This window comes from Protopterus annectens, chromosome 4.part0 (assembly GCF_019279795.1).
Source record: "Protopterus annectens isolate FY-2018-M chromosome 4.part0, PAN1.0, whole genome shotgun sequence".
In the NCBI taxonomy this organism is placed as follows: Eukaryota; Metazoa; Chordata; order Ceratodontiformes; family Protopteridae; genus Protopterus; species Protopterus annectens.
The window spans coordinates 580,029,707-580,055,447 of NC_056733.1; the positions used below are offsets into that span (position 1 = coordinate 580,029,707).

General features: G+C 42.8%; 1 protein-coding gene across 2 annotated transcripts in view; it reads right to left on the bottom strand.

Moving 5' to 3' along the window:
- The window catches only part of UBE3B (ubiquitin protein ligase E3B), a 2,006,489-nt gene that overhangs the window by 214,414 nt on the left and 1,766,334 nt on the right, over positions 1–25,741 (bottom strand). For both annotated transcript variants that reach the window (XM_044068510.1, XM_044068511.1), the window contains exon 25: positions 13,365–13,547. In XM_044068510.1, the coding sequence (XP_043924445.1) occupies positions 13,365–13,547 (183 nt within the window). The remainder of the gene's footprint in view (positions 1–13,364; positions 13,548–25,741) is intronic.

A 25,741-nucleotide genomic window follows, 5' to 3' on the forward strand; every position in this document is an offset into this window, starting at 1 on the left:
CCGTTTTTTTTTTTTCTTCACTAGAGAAGCAAGAGCCCAAAATTCTATGATCTGAAGAAGGCTAAGGTCGAAAGCACTTATCGGAATATATTGAAAAGGCTTTTTTTGTTTCTACAAACATATTATTATATTTTTATTAAAACTTGATTTTAGAGTTCTTTGGTTTTGATCCTCGCAACGTGAGTCTCCATGATAGTATACTCAAGATTTTTTTGTGTGACTCGAAATTTACATTTCTTTGAGTTACCTTCAGGAGTGTTGGTTTGTTTGTTTTGTAAATAGGACATGTTGGAGAGACAAATATGTTTCTCAGAGAATTCCTATTTTTTTGTGTAATATGTCCTATTTATACCACAAGCAAAATTTAGGTCTTTTGATCTAGTAGCACTGATGCTGTTTACTTTGCAGATGTACAAAAGGTTCATCAAAACCGAGTCCAGGTATGCCTTGTACACCAGACAAAGATCACTTCTTAGAGATTTGTAGGATACTAAGTAAAGACAATTGTGCTTACTACCTGTATTATTTTTGTAAGAAACCTTTGTGGGCATTACAGTCACTGCATATGTCTGGGCAGGTACATAGAGCATTATACTCTACAATTCTGCTGATAAGGGCCAGATTCAGAGGTATGATGACCACTCTGGACCTAGACACCATGCTCTTACTTATAAATTAAGGAATGAAGGATTTTCTTACTACCTTGGACACATGTTGGTCAAAGGCTATGTTACTATCAACATGAGTTCCCAGATCACTGACTAGTGAATCAACTTTTAGCCATGTTTTATTGATGACATAGTCACCTGGGGTGGCCGACTTCCCAAAAGGTACTACAATGCATTTCTTGGTACTGAGTTTAAATCCATGGCTTTGGCACCAAGCATTTGTCTGTCTTAGACTTTCCTGAATGGTGTTCTCATCTTGGGGGATTCAATGACTGCTCTCAGTTTACACTCACCTGCAAACTTGGTCAGCCAGAGGCCTATGATACTGGCTTTGACCTCCAAGAAGTACATGCCAAAAAAGCAGCGAGCCCATCACTGAGCCCTAAGGGACTCCACTGGTGACTGGCTTTTTTGTGGAGATGGCCTCACTGATCCTAACCTCTTGGGTCCAATCCATGAGCCAGTTAGCTATCCAGTGAGTTACAAAGAGGTTAATGCCTAGTATTGTGAGTTTGATGACAATGCCCGAGTGGGGTATTGTATCAAATGCTTTAGCCAGATCTATGTAGGAAGTATAGACTGCTTTCCCCTCATCCATTGCCTTAATGACCCTTTCAAAGAAATCCACCGAGTTCAGTATTGCATGACCTTCCTTTGACAGAGACGAACTTGGAGGGATCCAGTGTCTGGAGGTCTCTCATAGCCTTGTTGATAATTTTATATGATAGTTTTTTTCCATGGCTTTGCAAATAAGACTAGTCAGACTAATGGGTCTGTAGTTACCAGGATCTGCCTTCTCTTATGAAGAGGAATGATCATCACAGTCTTCCATTCGCATGGCACAAAGCCTGTTTTAAGACTACAGTTAAATAGTGACTCCAGGGGTCCTGAAAAGTCTAGACTGTTCTGGAAACATCCTGGGATAATATTGGGATCCACTGAGACTATATTCTTGGCTTTTACTTAGCACAGCCAGTACATGCTCCACAGCTATAATAGGAAGGGTTGTGTTTTAGGGTATTTCTTGGAGGATGGTTGGGGTCAGAGAGGGGTAAAGCTGAAACTGAATTTCTCTACTAACAGGTTGGCTACATTGCCAGGCTCAGTGACTGTGGCACCATTAACCACCAGTTCAGCAAACTGCTGTATGCTGCCCTTGAGGTTTCTGACATAGGTGAAGAAGACCTTATGGTTATCTTTCACCAGGGAGACTATCTTAACTTCGAAGTTGACTTTGCTTGATGTAATTAGCCTTCTTAGTTGCTTTAGTTTAATGAGACAGTTTTTATCTTTATGGGAATTACCCTTTCTGATTTTTACCATATTTTTTTCCTTTTGTTGTACATCCTGTTTAATTTGGGATGCCACCAGGATGGTTTGTTTCAGGGCTATTTCTGGGCTTACTTCTGGTAGGTACAGCGGCCTTTATGCAGCTACTGACATGGTTGTACAGTGTTTCTGAGAGCAATTCAGTGTAGACGGCTGTGTTCTCTGGGTTTGGAGGTGACTGAATTTTGACAAACTGTCACTTAATAAAAAGAAGTTATATACTCACCATAATGTTCCATCTGTGTTGTCAATTTTCATTCTTCTTTAACTCTTCAGTTTGGACCCGATCCTTGGATCTGACTTGGCCCTTTCTACTAGCTCATGGATCACTGAAAGCTCTTGAGCTCCTCCCTTTCCCATAATGCCCTAGTCCCTAACATACTTCAGATCTTGTTTTCTGCCCCTTATATCTGTCGAGTATTGCAAAGGAATAACAATAGAAAGGTAACCAGCAAAATCCAAGACTCAAAGAAAGGAACAGGGTTTCCTTCAGTATCTTTGATCCTTACAAAAAGATGACAAGGAGGGGGTTGGTGGGTGGGAGGTTGAGGAAGAATGAAAATGGACAACACAGAAAGTTATGGTAAGTACATAATTGAATGTTATGGGTAAGTACACAGTTGAATTAAAAGCTCCTCCACCCCTAGAGACCAGATCTAATTTGCAATGAGCAATAAAGGTATGACGACTGGCCCTAGTTGCAGCGGCACAAATATTGTCTAGAGAAGATCTAGACAAAAATGCTGAAGAAGCAGCCATAGATCTTGGAAAAATGTGCATTTGGTGGTTTGGGTAATGACATGCACAATTTAGTATAAATAAAGGTAATACAATCAGTCAACCATTTAGCTAATGATACGTTAGAGAGTGACTTGTCCAATTTTGAACCTGAAAAGGATACTAACAGTTGTTCTATTTTCTAACATGAGATTTGGAAAGAAAACTGGTAGGATGATAACTTGACTGATACTAGATTTTGACATCACCTTAGTAAAAAAGGAAGGGTTGGGTCTCAAGAAAACTCTGTCTTTCTGGAAAATCAAATAAGTGGGCTTAGAAGACAAGGCCTGTACTTCAGAAATCCTTCTGGCAGAGGTAATTGCTGCTAAAAAGATAGTTTTCCAGGTTAAATATTTCAGTTCTGTCTTAGCTGAATATTCAAATGGAAAGTGGGTTAGAGCCTGCAAAAGTACATTTAAATCCCAAGCAGGAGTGGCATATTTAATAGGAGGTCTAAGGAGAAAAGATAATCTTACAAAAGCTCTACAAAGTTTAGAAGATGTGAGAGAAGAATTATTTATCCCAGCATGAAAGTTGGAGATGGCAGTTAATTACACTTTAACCATAGAAGAGCTAGCTCATTCACTGAAGATTAACACAAGAAATTCCAGAACTTTAGAGACAGGAGCAAAGAAGTGGTCTTATCATTTTTGTTGTGTCTAAAATATAAATCTTTTCCATTAGCTCTTGTAAAATTTTTTGGCGGATGTTTTCTTGGAAGATAAAAAAAAATATGATGGACAAAGGAGGAGAGCCTGGGCAGTCTAGCAATCAATGTAAGTAGAGAAACCATGCTGTCAACTTTAGGCCTGGAATGTCTGGATGAATCGAGTCTGTTGGGAGAGACAGCAGATCTGGAAATGGATGCAAGATCTAAGGAGGATGAAGAAGATAAGGCCCAATAAAGGGAAACCAAATCTGATGAGGCCAATACGAGGCAATGAAGATTACTGTGCTCTTCAATCGAGATGCTTTTTGATGAAATTTGGGGACTGGGGTAACAGGGATAGGCATAAAGGAGACCGGCAGGCTAATCGTGAATGGCAGCATCTCTTGGTTACTTCCCCGTGGGGCAATCAGGGCAGAGAACCTGCTGCATTTGCTGAGAGGGAATGCAAAAAGGTCGCAGCAGGGTTAACCCCATCAATGGAAAATTCTCTCTACCACCTTCACACTGAGAGACCACTCATAAGGCATCAAAATGGACCTGCTTAACTTATCTGCAATCACGTTGTAACTTCTCTGGAATGTGCGTTACTATCAGAAATCAATTGGATGAGATCGCCCATTGTTACACTCTTAAAGATTCTTGACACAAGGGATAACATTTGGTCCTGCCTTGTTTGCCGACGTACCACACCAGTGACAAATTGTCTGGTTGAATCACAACAGTCCCAGTGGGGACAGAGTCTTGGAAGGCCTGCAACACTAGAAGGATCACACTCCTCTACAGGACACTGATTTGCTTGTCGCTCTCTTTGTGGGACCATGTATCTTGGACTGTCCTTCCTAGAAAATGCCCCCCCCCCCAGAAGATCTGGGAGGCATCTGTTGTCACTATGGATTTGGGTTGAGGAAGAACAAAGTGACAATTTCTTGTACTTGACTTGATTGTATCCACCATAGGAGATATCTTTTGTAAGCTTGAGTTATCTTTATCTGACTGGATAGAGGTTGGTAAAGAATGGACCACTGGCTAACGTCCAGTGAAGTGTTCTCATATGGTACCTTGACAATGAAACCGGGATGATTGCTGCCAACATGGACCCTAAAACTTGGAGGATTAATTGAGCTGAGAGAGGAGAGATTTGAATGATTTTCCCAACCTGAAACTGAATAGTCTGAATTCTTGTCAAAAGGAGAGATGCTGTTTGTGTGATCATGTTGATACAAACACTGATGAATTCCAATGTCTGTGTTGGTTCCAGATAAGATTTGTTGTAACTGACTGAAATGCATATATGGAGTTTGTGATCTTGGGTCTGTATCAGTTGATGTCTGGTCAGAGCTGTAATGAGCCAGTCGTCTAAATACAGAAACACTCGGAATCCTTGAAGCCTCAAGTGAGCTGTCACTACTGCCATACACTGGTGAACACCCTGGAGGTTGTGGTAAGACCAAAGGGCAGAGCTCTGAAATGACTGTCTCCTAACTGGAAGAGAAGATATCTCCTGGTGCGTCTGTTCATATAGATATGATAGAATGCATCCTGAAGATCTATCGAGCACATCCAATCGACCTGGTGCAGAAATGACAGAATAGACTGAACTGTGATAATCTGGAACTTTGTGTATTGAACTGACTGATTTTAGGTTGCTGAGATACAAAACTGCTCTCCAGTCCCACATTTTCTTTGGCACTAAAAAGAATCTTGAGTAAGTTGTGGACTCTTTCTGGTCTGGGGGACCCTCTTGGATGACTCTCTTTTTCTAGTAGCTTGTTTATTTCTGGCACTAATTCCTCCCTCTGACTGGATGGAACATCCTGGATTTTCTTGTAAACAAAAGGGGTGGATGGGAAAATGGTATTATATAACCTATAGATATTATCTTCTGCACCCATGAATCTTTTGTAATTTTTGGCCAGGCTGTTTGCTGCAGTAATAGATGACCCCCGACCACCTCCAGAGACAGTCGGGCCTTCTTTCAGGAGGATCTTTTAGAGAAAGAATCTCTCAATTCTTGATTTTGCAGCCCACCTCTGCCACAAGGGCGGCATCTTCCACTCAAGTTCCCCTCACGTGGCTCTTGGAAATGAACCTGGGATTTCTTGAACCACATGTTTCAAACACCTCGTTGTTTCTTAGAAAAGATTGATATCGAGGGGTCAAAAAATGTAACCCCACAGCAGATAGGATTTTACCTTCTTGCTCACACTTGGAGAGTTTGTCTTTCACTTTGGAGCCAAATAAGGAACTTCAGTCAGAGGAAGCATTGACAAAGGAAGCTCTGCATGGTTCTACAAAGTTGCACAAATGCACACAGGCATGCCTCCTGATGGAAATAGGTGAACCCACCACCTGTGAGGTACTTTCTGCTGCATGAGATACGCCTCATGGACTAACTGGAAATGGACTGAAGGGTAGCCAACTGTGAGGCAACAGTGCTCTCTGCCTCAGAGGATACAGTCTCTGAGAAGGATTTGGTAAGTTCTTTAATCAGATCCATCTGTAGTCTTGTGAAGTGTGCCAAATAATTCAGTGACCAAAGGGCAAAGGTCGCTAAAGCATAAACACACTTCCCTAATTTGTCCATCACCCCAGACTCCCTGTTAGGGGGGTGGACAGAGGAACTCTGTTCTGCTAGATCCTTCTTTGTAGCTGCTGCTATGACCAAGGCATCAACTGGTATTCCTTTGCTCCAACAGATTCCCTAGATGGTGCCAGAATCTTGACTAGTCTGTTGGGTATTGGTTCAACAGTATCAGGCTCCTCCCATGCCCAACAAGAGACCAAATCAATGAACTCATCAGTGGGAGGAGTTACTCAGGAGGTACACAAGCCAGCACCAAAAGCCTCCAAGAATACCAACTCCTCTTGGGAAAGGTTGTAGGGAGACCAACTACCCCCTTTGCTTCAGGAGTTCCAAAATGTCTCCAAATGAAATGTCGCTAAGTGGTGATTTTGGGAATACTTCCCCCTTCATTGAAGTCAGAATCTTTGTGAGTTGACTCTTGAGGAGAGTCCAGGGGCCTCCTTTTGCACTTTTTCGTCCTGGGAACTTCTTCAGTGGGATGCTCTGGAGAAGTGCCTGAAGAAATCAGTATACCGTGTTGGATATCCTGGTGACTAACTTGGGCTGGCTGTCCCTGTGGTAAGGATAGCTGAGGCAAGACATACAGATGAAAGGGTTAGGCAGGTCACAGCTGCAGAAAGTGGAGAAGTTCTAGCTCTAGGAATAGAAAAAGCTTTCTCCACTACTTTGAATGTGGAATGCCTCAGAGAGAAGGAAGCCATCAGCTCTGAAAAGCCATGCTTGTGGGCCACAAGTTCTCTCCTCCCAGTAGGTAAAGCACTTGAAGGAGGAGTCAGAGCCAAGCTATCAAACTCAGAGGTTGCGAGGGAGGAAAGATGGATCTGACTGCTTTGGTGCTGACTCCACCACTCCAGATCTGTCGGCACAACTACGGCTCCAAGAATAATCTGACTCCAATATAGTAGGAGGCAGTACACTCAGAGACATCACTGGAGTTGAAGATACCAGTATCTTCGAATTCAATGTGAATGTCTCTGGGACCTTCAGATCCAACGGCTCCAATACAATAGGTCGGATCAGAAAAGGAGTGACCAAGGGTACAGCTGTATTAACAAGGGTCTCCAGATTCGATGGGGTCAGATCCAGGAGAACTCTCATTTGTATCTGTGTTGACAGGAATTTCCTCATCTTCCTATCCACATCAGTTTCTGTCAAACTTTTAGAAGAATAAGATGAGGATTTTGTAGATGAAGGCTTTGATTGGTGGTGTCTTGGAGAATGCTCCAAGAAGGGGGAAGGCAGCCTAGAGGTGACTGGATCTGGACCCAAGATTGGCAATCGGATCCAAGGTGATTTCCTCTTTTCAGAATTTTGGATCCGAGTAACTGGGATCCAAAAATTTAGCCATTTTTGGAGGAGGTTCCGAGTTTGACACCTATGAAGTAGTTGGCTCTGGGAAACGCTCTCTTGAATCTTTCTTTTTGGGTTTTTTAGGGGTATGAGCCCCAGAAGATACTGGAGAAGCAGAAGGTTTAGAGGGCAGCAAGCCCCTGAGTCTAAGCTTGTTCCTACAGTCTATTATGGCCTTAGGGTTAAATTATGGCCCTAGGGTTAAAACCCTTACAAATAACATAGCAGCAAGATGAGATGGGCCTAGGCAGTAAACTGATTGTGAATGCGTGTCTGATAAAGGAATTTTGTGGCCACAGGACAAACATTTTTTGAAACGCAAGAGTTTCTCAGACATTTTTAATAAAGTAAAAAAGGGAAGGAAAGAATTATTTTTTTTTAGACAAATACAAGAAATTAGAAAATACCAACTATGGTAATACAGGATGTACAGAAAGTACGGAATGATCTACCAATAATGGTATAAAAAAAGAGTGCACAAGTACTTCACAGCATGTAAAGGAAAAGAGAGAAGATAAAGATAATATTTACATATATACACACACACACACATTATATATATATATATATATATATATATATATATATATATAATGTGTGTGTTTGTGTGTGTGTGTGTGTGTGTGTGTATGTGTGTAGATACAAAAATATTATAAAGATTTACATCCAAACTCACAGAACGCAATGAACTCAACAGCTGAAACAGCGACCATGTCTGTACTTCAAGGCCAAGGCGGCAAATGAGATCTGAGGTAAGTTAGGGACTGGTGCATTATGGGACAGGGGAGAGCTTGAAAGCTTTCAGTGATCCACGAGATAGCAGAAGCAGCCGAGCCAGATCTGAGGATCCAATCCAAACCCAAGAATTGAGGAACAAATGAAAACTGACAAAATCAGATAAAGTATTTTGCCTTGGAACAGCTTGTAACAGTTGCTGATTTTACTAGGGTTACAAAGTTGAGTTTGATTTTCTTGAAGACAGCTTTATGGTCAGACCTCACCGGGGAGGAAAAGACACTGGGGGAGGATGCAGCATTCTTCCACATTTGTGATTAAAAGGTCCAGTTTGCTGCAGCCCCTAGTGGGCATATTCACTAGTTGGTCACAGGTGTTTGTATTTATGAAATCTGTGCTTGTAGATTTGAGGCTGTGTAGGATTTCCAATCTAAGTAGGATTATTAGTAGTGGTTAGATTGGTTGGTAAGTGTCTCTAGTAGGTCAGAGTATGCATTGTGAATTTCTTGGGACATGGAGGGTGACCTACAGCTGGCTAGGATTTGCTACAGGATTTTGTCTATGGTGATCTGCATGTGGAGGAACTCAAGCATGTCATTCTGTTGGACCACCCTAAAGGTATGCTTGTTATTAATATATATTGAGACACCTCCACTTTTATCTCTTGTATGTACAACTACTGGTCTAAAAGTGTGGAAGGCACTGAAACCTTGCACTGTCGTACTGTCTGCCACTTTAAACCGTGTCCCTGTAACTGCACAGATGTCTATATTCTCGAGTGTGAGGATGGCTTGGAGGGAGTGTTTTTTTTTTATTCAGGTTCCTGGCATTGAGCAGTAATAACCCCCCCCCCCCCCCCAAGGTTCAACTGAGTTGATTTTGCTATGTTGATAGGTTTATCAATTTGGCAGTGCCTAAAATGTCACTACGGAGGTGGATAAAGTTTTATCCAGTATTTAAAAGCCTAGATGGGTCAGGTGCAGACCATCTTTGGCAAAGCAACATGCCCTGTTAACCATGTCCTCCCAACCTGACAAAATTTGGAACCCCTTAGAATGACACCAGAAAGACAGCCAATTGTTAAAATTTAAGTAATCTTTTACTCATATTGTGGCATTATCCTTGGTGATGGTAATATGCTGCTCATTGCCAGGCTCATACCAGCCTGATACACACAGTCTGAGATCTCCATAATGTCTCTCTTCATATACTCAAGGGAGGTACATCTCAGATCATTTACTCCTACACAGACTATGATAGAATCATACTGGTATTTGTGGTGTAATGACTTGAGTGTGTATGTGACTTAGCAGATCCTGGCTCCACATAAGACACTTACCGCTATCCTCTCCTTATTTAGCCTGGTTAGTGGGGTATCAGTATATCCAAAACCAAAAGAAGAAACTCACTCCTAAACAACACCTAAAAAGGTGACAACTCAAAAAAAAAAACTACACCGGGCACTGTGACAAGTTCACAAAACACCCAGAAGTAACGGCAAAAATAAATGTTTGTTTTTTTCGGGCCATCAGTATGTCTTACAATGGAGTCCCCTGTGACCTGAGTCCTGGGAAGTGTATTAGCTTGCCTTAGGCTTAGTGTCTGGGACTCCATTCAGAGTGACTGTATGTACAGTGTTAGGTGCGTTTTTTTCTGAATGCCTTTGGGCTTGCTGAGGCATAGCTTTGCCAAAAGGCAGTCTAGGTGATTTTTGTTGTTTAGGAAGATTGTTTTTAAGTGCCTCAGCAAATGTTACTCTGTGTGTGGGTGTTGTGTGCTAAGTGACGTGATTGTTGTGTGTGTGGTTTCAACAATCTGATGTGGGCTTGTACATGAGAGTTTAGTCTCCAGTGTCATTCTTTAAGTACACCTCTCACATACGGTGTCCATTTCTTTACAGATTATGTGGTTGTCGCTAAACATGAGACAACTGCTACATTGTCTCAAGATGCCCATATCCACCAAGCTGGCTACAGAGAAATTAAGAAAATGCATATCCATGCTGCCTAGTCCTTTGATTGGTGATCTAAAAGGGGTGGTGTAATGGGGTTAAGCAGGCTACTAATGGTGCTTTGTTGGTGCAGATTAATAAGGGTGCTTTACTGGGATTATGCCAACCAGTACTAAATTCTACTAGATTTTATGTTTTCACAATAGCGAATTCTACTAAATCTTTTGGTATTGCCACTCGATGTCCAACTAGCTGCTCTAGGCTTGTTGGCACACAAGGTATTTACTCAATAACTACTGCTTTCCAGAGTATGTTTTATGGACTGTTCTATACGGAAAATTTATTTTCTAGGTGTTTGCTACCGTACAGGGCATGTATCTCTGGGAAAATGCTCCAAATTTATAGCAGCACAGAAAAAAACTGAAAACTAACTAATGAACCCTCTGGCGAATAAATGACTACACTATGAGCCATTTTGTGTGTTCCCATCTCAGACACAATAAGCACACATCTCCTGTCACAAGATGAGTAAACCCAGTCCTTCTAATGTAGAAACAAAGTAGAAGAGATCTAAAAGTGCAATGCTACCAATTAAACAACTTGCAGAAAGTGATTTCAAGACAGTCTTACAGCAGCAACAGTGAGGAGGAGGAGCAATCCTTTCTCAAAAATACAGTGAAATGCACATATAAAAGCAGGAAACAGTAGAGATCATGAATGAAAGATAAAGACTGAAAAACATGCATCCTCAAGGAACACAGCTACCAGTACCTTCTTCTTCCAAGATGAATAATCCTCTAATACACAGACTCCTTTCGAGCAAATTCTTAATTCAACCCACAAATTTCGAACCAGTATTTACATCAACAAAACATCATATACGATATAGATGCAAAAATCTTTGCAAGTCAAGAAACACTATATCCAGTGAGGTGGTGTTTAGGGTTACCACCTGTCCCACTTTGCGAGGGACAGTCCTTCTTTGGGCAGTTGTGTCCTAACAAAAAATTGTAAAAATGGCAAATGTCCTGAGATTTTAGGACAAAATTATTTCCTATATTTTATGTAATAGTTGCATAAAACAGTTATTCTATATCTGAAATACCTAAATGTTATAATAAGCAGCTAAAATACTACAAGAATAAGCTTCTATTTAGGCAAAAACGTTAAGTTCTATATCCTTTGCACTGGCCATGGGTATGTGTCGGCCTGTAAAATCTGATGTTTGTACCAAAAATGTCCCACACTTTGACCATTTGAAAAGGTGGCAACCCTACACCTGCTGCATCTGTTACTTAATTATACATGATAATCAGATTTAAAATACCATGACCTTTCAACTGTGAATACCAATCACCACCATTTTTCTTACATGATGTGTTATTTTTCTTAAAGCCATCTCTAGCACCTTGTCTTACATTAAGCTGACTAGCCTGTAACATTCAGCAACTTTCACTGACCTTTCCTGTGCAAAATTACTGCTGCAGCCTTTTCTGAATGGCTTCCTGATCCCTTTAGCAAATCCTCTTAGCACCTCTTGTGACAATCAGCAGCTGCTTTTGATTTGCCTGACTCTAACTCACTTTACGTCTTTTTTAGTCTCTACTCTAAGTGAATTCCTCTGTCAGTCACCCCTACCACAAAATACAATTCTTTCCAGCAACTACAGCAATCTTTAACGCTTCCCATCTGTGAACAAAGTAAAGTATTCAAAATTATCGCATCTTTCTTTTCATCTTCACAACTTCCTCCACTCTATTTCCAGCAATCTAATTTCTCTTTCTCTAATGTACCTAAAAAAAGGTTGCACACTGAACAAACAAAATTCTAACCCAAACAGAGAACAAAGCCAAAACACTAAGTAGCCAAAAACAAAATCATTGAAGGCAGTCTCACTAAACGTTTTTAAGTTTTTTTGTGAAAGTAATCTTCCTTTACCCACCCACCCCCAACACCAAATTAATATACTCATCACCAAGATCACTGCACATTAGGAGCACGGGGCACAGCCTCAACAAACACAGTGGCAACAGGAGGCAAAGCATCAAGGAAAGAAAACACAGAACTAAACTTGTATTATCCCATCATCACTAAATGGCACAGCATGTACATAACCCAACGTATGACCCATTTGTAGAATACATTGCCTTAACATATCAAGTAGAATATTTCCATAGCAACCTTTTAAACCAGCCTGGATGACTGGATAGGTCTCCATAATTTTTCACCTGAGATATCTGAGGAAAATCTACTTAATGGGGGGCACTGTTAGTCTCCCATCAGTAATGGGTAATGCGGCTGAGCTTCTCAACAGTCTCCTTGACAGCAAACTTAGTAAGAACCTATGAACCAGTATAGATCTACCTACATTCAGTTTCAACAACAGTTTAAATTATACATCCTAAGACTAGAAAACAAAGTTTTTTTACAGCTATGATCAAGGTAAAATGGACAGAAGCAACACTACTTACAAAGAGTGCACAGCTTACTGACAGAACCTGCAGCAGCAGACTGCATTGTGACTCATCACTGTGCCCCCCCCCCCCAAAAGAAATTGTCCTTGCTACTTTTCCTTCTCTAGCTTCATGGTTGCTATACTCTGTTTACATCATTACTAATCTTTAAATTACTCTTTCTTAACTCAAAAGGCCTACCGAATGACGGAAAGCATGACAAAGCAAGTTTCCTAGTAGTTCCCTTTTCCTGTTCCCCTTCCATGTTGTTACTTCACTCCTTGTTATCTTATAATGAATCTTGCTTTCCCCTTTTTCCTATATGCACCTAAAACATGTCTTGTTTACTATGAAATCTTGGTCAGTATCCTCTATTCATCATGTGAAATGCCTTCCTTATTTTTTCTTGTTTCTTTCAATTTAATTCTTTAAATCTACCTCTGTCCAAACCTCCTTAAACCTGTTAAACACTCAGCCCATTTCTTCAAGAAGCACAACACAGACAACTACAAGTCGCAGAAAGAAGGCTCCAGAGCAAAAGATGAGGATATGAATGGAAAAGTATGCCTTGATGGTGAAACAGAGTCCTGCCTCCAGTGGCTCTACCTCACAAGAGATTACCTCATACCTGTCACTTACAAGATGCAGAAGAAACAATTAGTAACTACAGAACAATTTATAGTTCTACGATGAAAACAGATGGCTATACAAACTAAAAAGAGAATGGGATGAGATATCTTTCTACTTTTTAATGCTACTGACAACGACCTAGATTTTGACCGCTTAAACATTCAAGGCACTAATTCAAAAAGTATGCATTATTTACTAACATAGTCTTACTTACTTTAAATCTTCAAGGTCAATCTCAGCATTATCCCCAGACATAAGCCGCTGCAGTTCAGGTGGGGAAAACATGTGAAGCCACTCTGGTCGTATGATGCATCTGAATCCAGAGATCATGCAAGATGTTTGTTCTTTAATCTGAGTGTGCATTCGGAAATGGGCCATAAGATGGATGTAACTAATTCTGTTTGGAGAAAAAAAATATTATTGTACACCAGGCTTAAGATGTTGTCTTAATGCTCTTGAAAGGAAAAATAAATAAAGCTTAGCTGCTACATACATGGTATGGAGTGTTTTTCTTCATGTGTGTGTGTGTGTGTGTGTGTGTGTGTGTAGTCACCTCAGGGTCATCAAATGGCTACATCATCCAGTGCCTGTACACATTGGATGAGAATATACTGACTCCCTGTTCACTGCATCACAGAAAATGGAGAAAGTATAACTGTGTAAGTACTTACCATAACACTAGATGTCCTGATTATTGTTTCAATATTCCAATACTTGTGATTTATCCAGCAGAAGGTAACCTAACAGCCGCCCTGGGTACCAAAAGCTAAAAAACATTCTTGTTGTTCTATACGTATGGCATATGACCTCAGTCTGTTGGAGTGGAGGATTCTTTCTGAATTGAATTGTTTACTCAAGGTTCATAGGTAAGCACTAGGCTAACTGCCCTTATGGGCCATTTTAAGCCTATCCAATTTACCTTCCCAAGGTGAGAATCAAATCTTTTACCTTGTGTCTGTGAGGCAAATACCTTAACCATTAAACCAACTCCCAAGCCAAAGATAAAACCTTAGCTACTGGTATATGTCCAGGCAGAGAAGGATCATCTAACCTCTGTTTTGAGGATTAGGAAAAAAGGTTGGCAAATGAATGGATTGGTTCAAAGATTAGCCCTTAAAAAAATCCTAGCCTATGAATGATAAGGAAAGGAAGGGTTGCCATAAGTGCTTATAACTCTAACTCTTTCAGCAGAGGTAAAAGCAATGAGCAGAAATGTTTTTCAGTTACAAAGTTTTAGTGAAGTTGAAGATGCCAGTTCAGAATTGGCTGGGTAAACTTTTCTAAAACAAAATGAAAATTCCCAAGGAGGGAGGATAGCTTAGCTGGAAGGATTCAAGTGAAGGATGCTTTATAAGAACTGTCTGACCTCATTTCTACACACAATGGCAGACAAATGACACGCAAGCAGAAATAGCAGATGCTTTGATGGAGGGGTAGACTAGATCATTTTTAAGTAGCTGTCACATGTATGACAAAATAGTCTACCCATCAAATTGAGGTCTTCATTCTTGCAATACCATACAGAAAATCTTTTCCACTTCGAGATGAAAGATTTTCTAGTAGTAACTTTTCTTGCCTCCTGAAGTACTTGGAATACATCCTCGGAGAACTGGTGCCTGAAGGGAATTAAAATTATATCAATCAAAGAGCTCGGTTGAGAGCCTAAAGGTTGGGGTGAATAAGAAAGCCCATGCCCTGTATGAATAAGGCCATTCTGTGGGGTAAGTTGAAGTGATTGCTCTTGGCAAGATTAAGTTGAAGGGGGAAATCAGTGGTAACAGGATCAAAAGGATGTCACCAGGAAGATTTTTGGATTGTCCCTCTGTATCTTCAACAGAACCTTTGGGATCAAGGAGATGGGAGGGAAGGAATATAGGAACTTCTCTCGACAGTTGAAAGACATGGCATCCATCCTCCAGGCCTGGCAACAAGAAGTCCTAGAGCAGAATGGTCTGAGCTGTCTGTTCTGGCTGGAGGCAAAAATATCTATTTGAGGTCTATCCCATTTGTGGACTATGCCCAGAAAGACCTCCCTCTGCCAATCCATTTGGGGGGGGGGATCTGCTGAGGTTGTCTGTAAGGATGTTGTCCACTGAAGCAATGTAAACTGCCTGTAGGGACAGTTTTCTTTCTATGGCTATGTCCCATGCCCTCAGAATTAGCCTGCATAGCTTCTAAGATGTGGTGTCCCCATCTGCTGACACACCACATGACTAATGTGCTGTTTTAGAAGACATTCAGGGAGACAGGATTCCACAGCAGGGAGAGCACCTGCAAGGCTTGGATGAGGGCTTTCATCTTCTTTACACTATTATGTTCTTTGGAGGATCACTGCCCGTGTATTGTTGAGAAGCCTGTCCATGCACCCAGGCCACGTTGAATGAGTCCCAATGGGTAGGTCTTAAATGGATGTGGGTGCTAGGAAGGGAAGGGAAGTCCAAGTTTTACGTGAGATATCCACCAATGCACCTCCCACTTAATAAAGGACAAGAGAGGGATGTGGAAGTCTTAAGGGATGAAAGTGCTTAGATCAAAGGGATTTCAGGTACCACTGGTTCTTCCTCCCATACAGCACTATTGGAACTGTGGCTGCCATGTATGCCAGGTCTCTGAGAATCTGTCTTGCTTAGATCATAGAGTCAGAACTTTCTCTTGAGGGATGAAAACTGCCATTAGCAGGTTACTGAGCTTGTAACCTAAGAATACCATATCCCTAATGGGTTAGGGAGGATGTCTTTAGATTGAGAGTAAATCCCAGTCTTTTCAGAACAGACATTGTAAATTTGAGATGTAGCATAAGGGCTTCCCTTGGATGAGGTCTGAATAAAAAGTCATCCAGGTAGGGGAAAATTTGTATCCCCTGAATTCTGCAAAAAGCAATAGCCAGAGCAGGGCACTCTGTAATGAGTATGGAAGCTGCAGACATGCCAAAGTATAAGGCTAAGAAAAAGAAGTTATGTACTCACCATAACGTTCCATCTGAGTAGTTCAACTTCATTTGTCTTTAACCTGTGGGATACCGGATCCGAGCCGACAACTTTACTAGCATCTGCTCTAAGCTCCAAGCTCCTCCCCTTACCCATAATACACCTCCACTACCTTCCAACCCCCAGATCGACTTTGCTGAACCTTATACTGATAACCCGACCTGTAAAAATACTTGTAACCTATAACTGCAGCCCGTAGGCTGTTCATATGCCATGGTCCAGGGAAAGGAGGGAGGGACGGTTGAAGACAAATGAAGTAGAACTACTCAGATGGAATGTTATAGTGGGTACATAACTTTTTTATCTGAAGTAGTTTACTTCATTTGGTCTTCAACCTGTGGGACAGAGTCCCCAGCTACTAAACTCCTGGGAGGCCCTCATGGAAGGATATTCCGGAGCACCGAGGAACCAAAGGATGCTCTCCTTCTGGAAGTAAAATCCAATTTGTAATGAGAAATAAATGTATGAGATGAGGACCAAGTAGCTGCGGAACAAACATCATCCAAAGACACTCTAGACCAAAAGGCCGCAGACTTAGCCATCGTTCTAGTGGCATGAGCTCTCACCTGACCCGGAGGAGACATGCCTCTGTCCTTATAGACCTGAAGGATGCATGAAGAAATCCAACTAGCAACAGTGACCTTGGAGATAGGTTCCCCAAATAGGGTTTACAGAAGGATACAAACAACTGATCAGATTTACGGAAATTTCTTGTCATGTGCAAACAGAATCGTAACTGCCTATGAACATCCAGCAGGTGGTTTGTATTCCATTTTGTTAGTAAAATTAGGAAAGAACACAGGCAAATTGATGGTCTGATTGATACTGACTGGTGATGCCACCTTAGGAAGAAAGGATGGATTGATCCAAAGGGAAAACCTATCTTTGTGAAAAATCGTATAAGAAACTTTGATGGACAAGGCCTGCAGTTCTGAAACCCTTTTGGCAGAGGTAATAGCCACCAGAAAGGCTGTCTTCCAAGATAAATATTTAAGATCTACTGTTGCAGCAGGCTCGAAAGGTGGAGCGACCAAAGCTTGAAGAACCATAGTAAGGTCCCATGAGGGAACAGGATCCTTGACCAGGGGGCATAACAAAAAGGTACCTTTACTAAAGGCTTTACACAGTCTGGAGGAAGCTAAAGAGGCAGAATTCTCACCCACATGAAAATGAGAAATGGCAGCCAACTGAACCTTGACAGTAGAAGAACTACCTCCGTTTTGAAAAATATCAGCTAGAAAATCAAGAATGGCAGAAACAGGAGCCATGAAGGGGTCTAAACTCCTTTGAGAGGCTCAAAAGGAAAAACGTTTCCACTTGCTGCGATAAACCTTCCTGGTCGAAGACTTATGAGCAGCCACCAAAATAGACCTAACTGAGAAAGATAATCCAGGAGTCCTAGCAATCACGGGAACTGGAGCAGCCAAGCTGTGAGCTTCAAACTGTCCAGATTCAGATGAGGAACCCCCGAAGGGTGTGAAATCAGATCGTGAATGGGATCCAGGATCCAAGGCAGAGACAGAAGGTGAGACCAAAGGAAGGGAAACCATACCTGGCAAGGCCAAAACGTGACAATGAGGATCAGTTTGCTCCCCGGTCGACGAGCTTTCTGTAGGAACCTCTGAATAAGAGGTACTGGAGGGTAAGCATACAGAAGACCGAGAGGCCAAGCATGAACTAGAGCATCTCTGGGGGACTCCACCGGCAGGGGGCTTCAGAGCGGAAAACTCGCTACACTTCGCATTGGAAGGAGATGTGAAGAGATCGCAGCAAGGTTGGCCCAACTCACGGAAGATCTGTTCCGCTACTGACAGATTCAGAGACCACTCGTAAGGCATCAAAATAGTCCGACTTAGCCTGTCCACTAGGATGCTGGATCATCCCGGAGTGTGCATTGCAATGAGAAAACGACCAGTGGAAATAGCCCATTCCCACACTCTCATGGGCTCGCAACAAAGAGGGTAAGATCTGGTCCCTCACTGTTTGTTGATATACAAGACCATTGACATGTCTGACTGAATGGCAATCATTCCCAGAGGAAGACAGGCATGAAGGGCCTGCAATGCTAGAAGGACCACCCTCATCTCTAGGACATTTATGTGCAAGCTGGTTTCTACAGGGGACCACAGGCCTTGGACTGTTCAGCCCGAACAATCCCCCCCCCCCACCAAAGTTGGGAAGCATCCATGGTCACTGTGGCTTGGGCCGGGGCTGGAAAGTACAGTTGTGTACACTTACCATAAATGTAGATGTTCGAGTGTATTCACTGTTGCAGTCATTACATTTGGGTAATCTGCTGGCAGGTTGCCCTCAGTCGGCCTGAATTCCAAAGTCTTGGGTCCTGTGTCAGTTGCTGTCTTCTCTTCCATAACATCAGGTCGTCAGGGGTATAAAACATGCAGCCAATGCCATTTTCTTTACTTTTTCTTGCCCCCGATGTCAGGTGCCCCCAAAAAGATAGCAAAAAACACACACACACACACACACACACACACACACACATATATATATATATATATATATATATATATATGCATCAATATAAACTTAACCTTCATCTACAAGCAAATACACCACAGAGGTTGTAGAAGATAGAGAAGGAAAGAAACTCCAGAATGACAGGAGGATGGCGGGAGGGTAACCTGGACTGCAACAGTGAATACACTCGAACATCTACATTTATGGTAAGTGTACACAACTGTACTATGTTCTTCATGTTTCACTGTTGCAGTCATTACATTTGGGTAGAATCCCAAATCTATGGTTGGGAGGATGGTGCTAAACAGCATTAGGTGCAGCTATAAGGCCCAGCAGAACTGCAGTGGCAAAGCCTGTCCTGCACTTAGAGTAGAGAGGCAAATGATAATGCTTTGTAAAGGTGTGAACAGAACTCCAAGTAGCAGCCTCTAGAATGTCTTTGGTTGGTACTCCTCTGAGAAAGGCTGCTGAAGTAGCTGCAGCTCTGGTGGAATGAGACCTAATGCCCTTGGGCACAGGTTTACCATGGTGTAAGTAGCAGAAACGGATGCAGTGGCTTATCCACTTTGAAATTGTCTGCTTTGAAATAGCCTTTCCTTCTGATCCTGCAGCATATGACACTAGTAATTGCTCAGTTTTTCTTAGAGCTTTAGTCCTGCTCAAGTAGAATCTTAGCTGTCTGTGTACGTCCAAGGAATGCAGAATTCTCTCCCCTTTGTTCTACGGATTTGGATAAAAAGTTGGTAGATGAATTGTTTGATTAAGAGCCACACTGGAAACCACCTTAGGCATAAAAGTGGGATTTGTTCTCAGAGACACCCTGTCTGGGTAAAATATGATAAAAGGCTCTATAGCCAAGAGGGCCTGTAGCTCTGAAACTCTTCTTGCTGAAGTCATTGCTAGTAGCAGAGCTCTTTTCCATGATAAGAACTTTATATCAGCGGTAGCAGCTGGTTCAAATGGAGGCAGGGTGAGCTTTTCCAACACATAACTGCGGTCCCATGCAGGTAATAGTGATGATCTAGGAGGCCTTAAATTTTTGGCTCCTCTAAGATACTGCTTTAGTAAAGGTTGAGAAAAGATTGGTGGCTTTGTGATGTAATGAGCTGAAATGGCAGAGGCATGGATTTTGATTGATGAGAAAGAAAGGCCTTTGCCAAGCATCTCAGTTAAGTATTGCAATATCTGAGGAATATTTGGTTCTGCTGTATCAGTTCCTTGTGCTTGATTCCAAGCACAGAATCTCTTCCATTTGTCAGCATAAGATTTTCTAGCACTAGGCCTTCTGGCTTCCAAAATGACATCCATCACAGCTTTACTGAGAGGTGTTGTTTGTATAACTACATGATCAGCCATGCTGCCAGGTTCAGTGTCTGTAGTTGATTGTGCAGGATTTGATTGTTTTGCTCGGACAGTAGTTGAGGTCTTTGAGGTAAGGTCCAAGTTGGGTATTGAGATAAGTTCCTTAGGATTGGGTACCAGTACTGATGGGGCCAGTCCGGGGCAATTAGTATCATCTTTGGTTTCTCTTGTCTGACTTTTAGGAGGACCTTGGGGAGAAGAGGCAGAGGAGGAAAGGCGTAAACTGATAGGTTTTTCCAACTGAAGGACAGGGCATCCTCTTTCCATGCTTGTCTGTGATAAGTCCTTGTGCAGAATCTTTTCAATTGATAATTTTGAGGAGAGGCAAATAGATCTATGTCTGGGCTCCCCCATTTCTGTGTTATCATGCTGAAGACTTGTGGATTTAGTTTCCACTCGTGAGGATCCATAAGATTTCTGCTTAAATCGTCTGCCAGTGTATTTTGTTTTCCTGACAGGAACTGAGCTTGAAGATGTATTTGGTAGGTCAAAGCTGTGTCCCACAGTGCCATGGCTAATCTGCAAAGGGGGTATGAGTGTGTGCCTCCTTGCTTGTTTATATACCACATGACTGGTGTTGTCCGTCTTTATCAGTAGTTGTCCTGGATGAAGTAAGTCCATGAAGTCTGTTAGGGCATTTTGAACAGCTAGCATCTCTTTCTGGTTGATATGCAGATGCATTTGTTTTGGGGTCCACATGCCCTGAATGCATCTTCCTGCCATGTGGGCTCCCCAGGCATAATCCGATGCATCTGTTGTTAAGGTTTGGCTGGCAGGGGGGAGAGTGAAGGGCCGTCCCATGTTTTGGTAACATGCCTTTGCCCACCATAGAAACTCATGTTGTAGGCAGGGTATGAGAAGAATCATTGCTTCCAGACTGTGAGAACGTTGACTCCATAAACTTTTCAGGTACTATTGAAGTTTCCTCATATGCAGTCTTGCATATGGAATCAATAGGATGCAGGATGCCATGAAGCCCAGAGCCTGCAGAATTTGTCTTGCAGATAACTGGGTCTTTGTTGCCATCAGTTTGAAGTAAGTAGTCAGATGCTTTTGCTTGTCTGGCATGAGGTAAGCCATCTGGGCAGTTGTATTCAAGCTTGCACCCAGGAATGTTATCTTTTGAGAGGGTACCAGCTGTGATTTCTTTTTGTTTACTGTGTACCCTAGGCATATTAAAAGCCTTTTCACAAATGCCAGATGTCGAAGAAGAATGTCCTTGTTCTCTGCTTGAATGAGACAGTCATCTAAGTAAGGATATATTTGTATACTTCTTTGTCTGCAAAATGCAATTATTGGTGCCAGGCACTTTATAAAGACCCTGGGTGCAGTAGATAAGCCAAAGGGCAGTGTAGAGAATTGGTAATGCATTAATCTAGCCTTGAATCTGAGGTATCTTCTGCATGATTGTGTGCCTCTTTTAGATCTAATGTCACCAGCCACGCATTCTTGCCCAGCATGGGCAGAAGCTGCTGCAAAGTCAGTATTTTGAATTTTGGAATGTCCAGGTGTGTGTTCAAAATCGATAAATCCAGTATTGGCCACCAGGCCTTGTCCTTTCTGGGTACCAAGAACAGTCGAGTAAAAAACATGTCCTTTTTCCGGTTTTGGTACTATCTGAATGGCCCCCATATCCATGAGGGATGTAACTTGTTTCTGTGCCTCTGCCCATTGATTTTTTGGCAGATCTGGCCAACCATTTGCCATTGGCAGAGTGTGGAAATGGAATCTGTATCCCTGTGATACGATGTTTAGTACCCACTTGTCCTGGGTTATTAACTGCCAATTTTGAGCAAAAAGTGCTAATGTTCCCCCCATGGGTGCTGCCAAAAGATAAGTGCTTGGTATAGGCAGAGGGAAGTCATTGGGATTGCTTTCTGTAGGTTTGCCCTTTATCTCCTCCAGATTTAGAGGTGGAAGTGCCCCATTGCTTTGACCTGTATGAATCTTGTGCCTGTGTATCTGGAACCCTTAGGACGTCTGGATTTGCCCCTTTGAGCTCTGTCTGACACAGGAAAGGACCAATTATTTGTAGACCAGTGTCTACTGAATCTTGGTGGCTGCACTTGTACAAAGTCTTTAACAGTTTGCATAGACTTAGCTTTGTCTTCCATTTTCTTTAAAAACTCTTCTGCCTTAATACCAAACAGAGAATCATGCTGTAAAGGTGCATCTACCAGTTTAGCTTTAACATGATCAGGCAAATTTTGTTCCTTTAACCGGGCATGCCTCCTAATCACAGCTCCAGTAACTGCGGCCCTGCAGGAGGCCTCTAAGGAATCAAACCCACATTGCAAAGTATGCCTTTCTTTGTGTTCAGGTGCATGCAATAATTCCTGCAATTCTTTATTTTCTGCCCATTCTGAAATCAACATAATTTTCTGTTTCAGCAGTCTCATAATATGTTGTTGGTACTTAAGCATATGAAATTGACAATTTAAGGCCCTGATTGCCAAGGTTGCAGATGTATAAACCTTTTTTCCCCATCTGTCCAGTGCCCTTGAATCTCTGTCAGAGGGGGTAGGATTTTTTGCTGTTGATGCCTTAAACTCCCTTTGGACCCTGTGAAATAGTTTCAGGATCAGCAGCAGGGTTTCTAAATAAAAATTTATGTGAGTCAGGGACCCTGTAATACCTTTCAGGCTTACTAGGAGCTGGAGGTAAGGAGTCAGGGGTCGAGCTTGACTCCAAAAACGCATCATCCACAATGGCTAGGACAGGGGGAATGGCTAAAGGCCTGTGCTGAGGGAGAAGAAGGAAATTCCTGAGCCTTTTTTGATTCTGAGAAGTCTTGACTTTCCCAGTGAAAATGCTCCCTCAAAGTATGCAATGTTTCTCCAAATGAATAATCCTCAGGAGGAAATGCAGATGGAATAGACTCCTCAGCATCAGAATCCTCATAGTGAGGAATAGATAATTCCTGATCAGAAGAGGAATCAGAAGAAATAGAAACCTGGTCTGAAGATTCATAGTCAGTGCCTTGGCTAGGCCTCTTATCTGGAGGGGGATGGGTATCCCAGATCAAGGTAATAAGGTCTTCAGCCATTTTGATCATCTGTTTTTTAGGCATAGAGGCCTGTGCACGTGGCTCATGCGTCGGTTTTTTAGTTTTAGAAGTTGTTTTTGGTTTTGCAGCTGCCGTCGGTTTGATATACAAATGTTGAAGTCTGAATACACCCTCAGAAGCCGGTGCCTGCTCAGCGGCTCAGGACCCATCTGAGGGAGATACATCTGTCGGTGCAATGCCTTGAGTATCTTGCGGCATGCCGGGCTCCACATGGGTGTCGGTAGAGGCCTGCTACTCGAAGGTAGCGGGTATCAGGGGCTGCGAAAGCGCCTCACTGAGTACCGGCAAACTGGCGACTGGCTCAGGAGAAGCTTCATTGTCGGTTTTGGATCTCGACTGCCTTTCTCTGTCCTTTTCTTTGTGTTTTTTATGTACTCCATTAGTTGGATTGCTATCCAACGACATTTCTGGGTAGTTAAATCTGTTTCCAAAATACTTTGATGCAAAAATATACCGATGCTTAATAGTGCGTTGGTTAAATCTAGCACAAAACCGACAGCCAGGCACGTTGTGATCAGGGCCTAGGCAAGGAATGCAGTATAAATGGAAATCCTTATGAGGTATTTGCTTTCCACAAGTAATACAGTTATTAACTTTTTCTGACATCGGTAGAAAGCAAGAAAAAAGTTTCCTCAATGGAGTACTTAGCTTTAGTGAAGACTTCGGATCTGAAACTCAAACATGAATATTTCAGTAGTCGGCCAACTGGCACTTGCGAAATGCTTCTGCTTCGGGCACCGCGTGGCACAAAAGACTAAAGAAAATGGCGTCAGCTGCATGTTTTATACCCTTGACGACCTGACGTCACGGAAGAGAAGACAGCAACCGACGCAGGACTCAAGACTTTGGAATTCAGGCCAACTGAGGGCAACCTCCCAGAAGATTACCCAAATGTAATGACTGCAACAGTGAAACACGAAGAACATCAGACTCGACTGAGTTGAACTGGATATGCCAGTGACAGTTCCAACAGGGACCATTGTACAGCTAGAGTCCACTGTAGAATTCTCATGTGTAACCGGGCACACGGGAGAAGTATTATGGTCGCTGTCATGGAGCCTAAGGCCCTCAACACCATCTCCGCCATTGGGAGATGAGAGTGGTAGATCAGGGAGACATGCATCCTCAGGTTTTGTACTCTCTCCGAGGTCAGGAAGATTTTGCACTGTAATGTATCTATCCTGGCGCCAATGTAGTCTATCACCTGTACAGGATCTAGGAGTGATTTGGATGCATTGATTATGATCCCCAAACACAGGGCAAGATTCAGGAAATAATCCCTGGATTGGGAGAGCAGATGCCTGGTGGGAGCACTGAGGAGCATATCGTCCAGGTATGGACAGACCTGAATCCCCTGAAGCCTCAGGCGAGTCGCTACCACAACCATCACATTGGTGAACACCCTGGGGGCTGTGGTGAGACCAAAGGATAGGGCTCAAAATTGGTAATGATCGACTCCTAGCCAGAAGCAGAGGAACCTCCTGGAGCTTCTGTGCATCTTTATGTGATAGCAAGCATCCTGGAGGTCTAACTAGCACATCCAGTCACTCTCTTGCAGGTACAGCATGATGGACTGTAGTGTGACCATCCGGAACTTCTCTTTGGCAATTGACAGGTTCAGGGTAGAAAGGTCCAGAATGGGCCTTAAGTCTCCAGTTTTCTTTGGCACCAAAAATAACCTGGAGTATAAGCCCGATCAGGACTGATCGGGGGGGGGGGGGCTGTTTCGATGGCTCATTTTTCTAGCAGCCTGGAAATGTCCTGTGCTGCTGCCTCCCTTTGTCTGGGTGGTACATCCGGGTGGTGTTTCGGAGATTTGGGGGGACCCACAAAGGGACAGAGTATCCTATGGATATGATCTGAAGCCCCCAGTGGTCTGATGTTATGGACTCCAATACTGCTAGGTGCAAGGACAATCATATCCCGACTGCCTCCAGAGCAGAGCAGTCGAGCCACCCCTCAGGGTTGCTGCCCGGATCTGTCAGAGAAAGGTTCTCGAGACCCAAAATTCCTCGAACCCCCTCTGCCTCTGGGGGAAGAAGAGCCCTGAGTGTCCCGGGAATACTGTGACTTCCGGAACCACATCTTCTTTTGCCCTCTCTCGTTCTGGGAAAAGAATCTTTGAGGTTCGAGAAGCGGATCTCGATGGTGGACAGTGTCTTCCCGTCCTTCTCACTCTGGACTAAGGTCTCTTTGATGGTCTTACCAAAGACAGTAGAGCCATCATAAGGGGCATTGGCAAAGGACGCCTTGAAAGGTTCCGAAAATTTATATAATCTGATCCAGGTGTTGAGCCACATGGACACGCCGGACCCAGCCGCCAGAGCCACTCCTTCAGTAGCATGTGAAAGGAGTTGCATGGACGTGTTGGAGACTGCTTTCAAAGTGGCCATCTTTGTGGAGAACAAGACCCTGTCCTCCTGCAACATGGACTTAGGGAGAGACTCCTCCAGGTCCTTTATCAGGTCATGTTGGAGTCTGGTGACATGGGCCAGGTAGTTCAGCGCCCCAATAGAAAAGGTAGCTGAAGCGTAAACCCACTTCCCTAGGCAGTCCATCATCCACGACTCTCGGTCAGGAGGATGAACTGAGGAACTCTCCTGGGCAAGTTCCTTCTTAGTGGCTGCTGCTACCACCATAATGTCTATGGAGGAGCCCTTGTTTCATGCTGGTCTGTCTGTGGGAGGACTTAAAATT